Raw genomic sequence first — 2,906 nt, forward strand, 5'->3', positions numbered from 1 at the left:
CTTCACGATGTAGGAAAAGACCGCCGCCACCAAATCGCCATACGATGGAGAATGAAACGGAATCGACAAGTTCTTCCGCGAAAAAATTAAGAACGAAATCGGTGGAAGTGGAAATTAATAGTGGCTATGGATACCGTTTGATTAAATTTTTATTCTTGTTTCAAACGCTGAGTGAAATGATCATGTGCAAAACGTGCGGTGGAAATGTGACTTTTTCGGAAAGTAGTATCCGTGGACTTGGATTCAAATTAGACATTAAATGCAGTAATTGTGAACCTCGCTACATAAACTCCTGCCCACTTATAAACAATGCTTACGAAATCAACAGGCGCATCGTTTTTGCAATGAGAATCATTGGTGTCGCTTACGAAGGTATACGAAAGTTTTGCGGTATAATGGATCTCCCGAAAATCTTCAATAAAAAAGTTTATTATGATATCGTCGACAGTGTTCATACTGCATCGCAAGCCGTTGCCAATGTACTGTTTTCTGCTGCTGCTGCCGAAGAAAAAAATTTGACGAAAAGTGCCGAAAATGCTGACAAACCAACAAGAGGATTAACTGTTTCTGGCGACGGAACTTGGCGTAAGCGGGGTTATTCATCGTTGCAAGGCGTAACGACTTTGATCGGACATTATACAGGAAAAGTCCTCGATCTCCTAGTAAAATGCGCGTATTGTAAGCAGTGCGAATACTGGAAGACACACGCTGACGACTTCGATGAATGGATGAAAACACACAAAAATAAGTGCACTGCGAATCACGTTGGTAGCGCTGGAAAAATGGAGGTGGACGTGGCTAAAGAAATGTTCATGAGATCGGAGAAATTACACGGCGTGAAATATACCTCCTATGTCGGTGACGGCGATTGTAAAACTTTCAAAGGGATAACAGAATGTAACCCTTACGGCGAAAATTGTATTGTCGAAAAAAAAGAATGCGTTGGCCATGTCCAGAAAAGAATGGGAGCACGACTGAGAAAAAACTGAAAAAAGATACTAAAGGACTGGGCGGCAAAGGAAAGCTCACAGCAAAACTAATAGATGAACTTAGTGTTTATTAAGCCTTAGCTACATCTATCGTAACGCTGCGATCGTAAGCGATCGTAGTCGTAAGGAAAAAGGGTATCGTAATAATGTCTGTCTACATTAATCGTAATGCAGATCGTAATGTCTTAATCGCGAAATTATATGTATCGCTTTGCGTCATGGAGAATGAATTAATTATTGGGTGTGTTGCAGTATTAATAATACAATTATGTTTAATAATCAAGTTTCGACAAAAACGATACCGCAGATGGTGGATTCGGCCTGTTAATCGATCTCGTAATACTAGAGAGTTTCATCTAACCTTATTTCGTGAACTAAAAAATACTGATTATGAAGAGTTCTATATTTACACGAGAATATCTCCACGTAGTTTTGATTGTTTGTTGAATATGATACGTCCCTTATTATTAAAAAGAGTCCTCCGAGGTAGACGAAAACCTTTAGATCCTGAATTAAAACTAGCATTAATCCTATCGTAAGTGCATTTTGTTTTTAATACGTATTTTTCTTTATCTCCAAATTCTGTATTTTCTTTATTTAATAATTACATACATTATTAGTTATTTAGCACATGGGGATAGCAGAGTATCCAAGCATTGGGAGTTTCGCATTGGAAGATCTAAAGTTCACAAAGTTATAAATGATACATGTCATGCCATTGTGAAGGTATTGCAACCTAAATATTTATCTCCACCAATAGAGGAAGAATGGGCCAAAATTGCTAAAGACTTCTTTGAAATATGGCAGTTTTCCAATTGTTTTGGGGCTATTGATGGGAAGCACATACGTATCAAAGCTCCCGCTAATTCAGGATCTAAATATTTCAATTATAAGAAATACTTCAGCATAGTCCTTTTAGCAGTGTGTGATGCACAATATTGTTTTACATGGATAGATATTGATCAATATGGTATGTAAACAATATAAACAGAATGTTGCTGCACTTAAGGTATTAATACAATTTGTAAATATGTTATTATATACGAAGGTTCTATTAGCGATAGTGGAGTTTGGGCAAACTCTGATCTCGGATCGATTCTGAAAAATGGGAATCTTAATTTGCCTCCTCCTAAGGAACTTCCTGGTACAAGAATAAAAAGTAATTTTGTTCTGATTGGTGACGAAATATTTCCACTGCTGCCGAATCTCATGAAACCATATAGCAGAACACAGCTACAAGACAGAGAACGCATATTTAACTATAGACTTTCTCGAGCTAGAAACACTATTGAAGATACCTTCGGTATTTTAGTTACAAAATGGCGGATTTTATTGACTACAATCTGTGCTGATCCTAACAATGTGGATTTTATGATTATGGCTATAGTTTGCTTGCATAATTTTATATTAAGTGAAGAAAATAAAATTGCACCTAATAGAAAACGATATTGCCCTCCTAACTACATTAGTAGAGAAATAGAAGGCCAAATTCTGGATGCGGTCTGGAAACAATTTCCATCACAAAGTCAATCATTTACAAACATTGGACGCTTAGGAAGCAATAATTATAATCATACTGCTGATGCACAAAGGAATACCCTTCGTAACTATTTTGTTTCAGAGATAGGAGAGAGTCAAACGCCTTGGCAATGCAGATATGTTTTTGGAACCGATGGAATAAATCTTTGTACATAATTTTTAAGTGCGGGACAATAAAAAAATTAATAATTAAAGAAAAAGTAAAGATAAGATAATAATAAGATAAGGTAAGATAATTGTTCAGAATTAGAGCGTTAACTCGTGCGGTCGTCGAGATCGCTCGAGAAATTTCTTCGCTTCGAATCTTTGTTGATTCGACTTTCGAGCAATGTCGACGTCGAGAGCGAGTGTTTGTGTGCCGATGACGACGAGAGTCTT

At 37.0% G+C, this 2,906-nt stretch overlaps 1 protein-coding gene across 1 annotated transcript; it reads left to right on the top strand.

Annotated features, from left to right (window-relative positions):
* Nucleotides 1-1,438: 1,438 nt before the first annotated feature.
* LOC108757976 (putative nuclease HARBI1) lies at nt 1,439-2,292 on the top strand (the record flags this gene model as incomplete). The annotated part of the gene is made up of 3 exons (XM_018502677.1): nt 1,439-1,524; nt 1,610-1,959; nt 2,038-2,292. Coding segments are annotated over exons 1-3 (691 nt in total), but the record flags the coding sequence as incomplete, so codon positions are not given.
* Nucleotides 2,293-2,906: the final 614 nt, after the last annotated feature.

The sequence above is a fragment of the Trachymyrmex cornetzi genome, unplaced genomic scaffold (genome assembly GCF_001594075.2).
Source record: "Trachymyrmex cornetzi isolate Tcor2-1 unplaced genomic scaffold, Tcor1.1 scaffold1499, whole genome shotgun sequence".
NCBI lineage: Eukaryota > Metazoa > Arthropoda > Insecta > Hymenoptera > Formicidae > Trachymyrmex > Trachymyrmex cornetzi.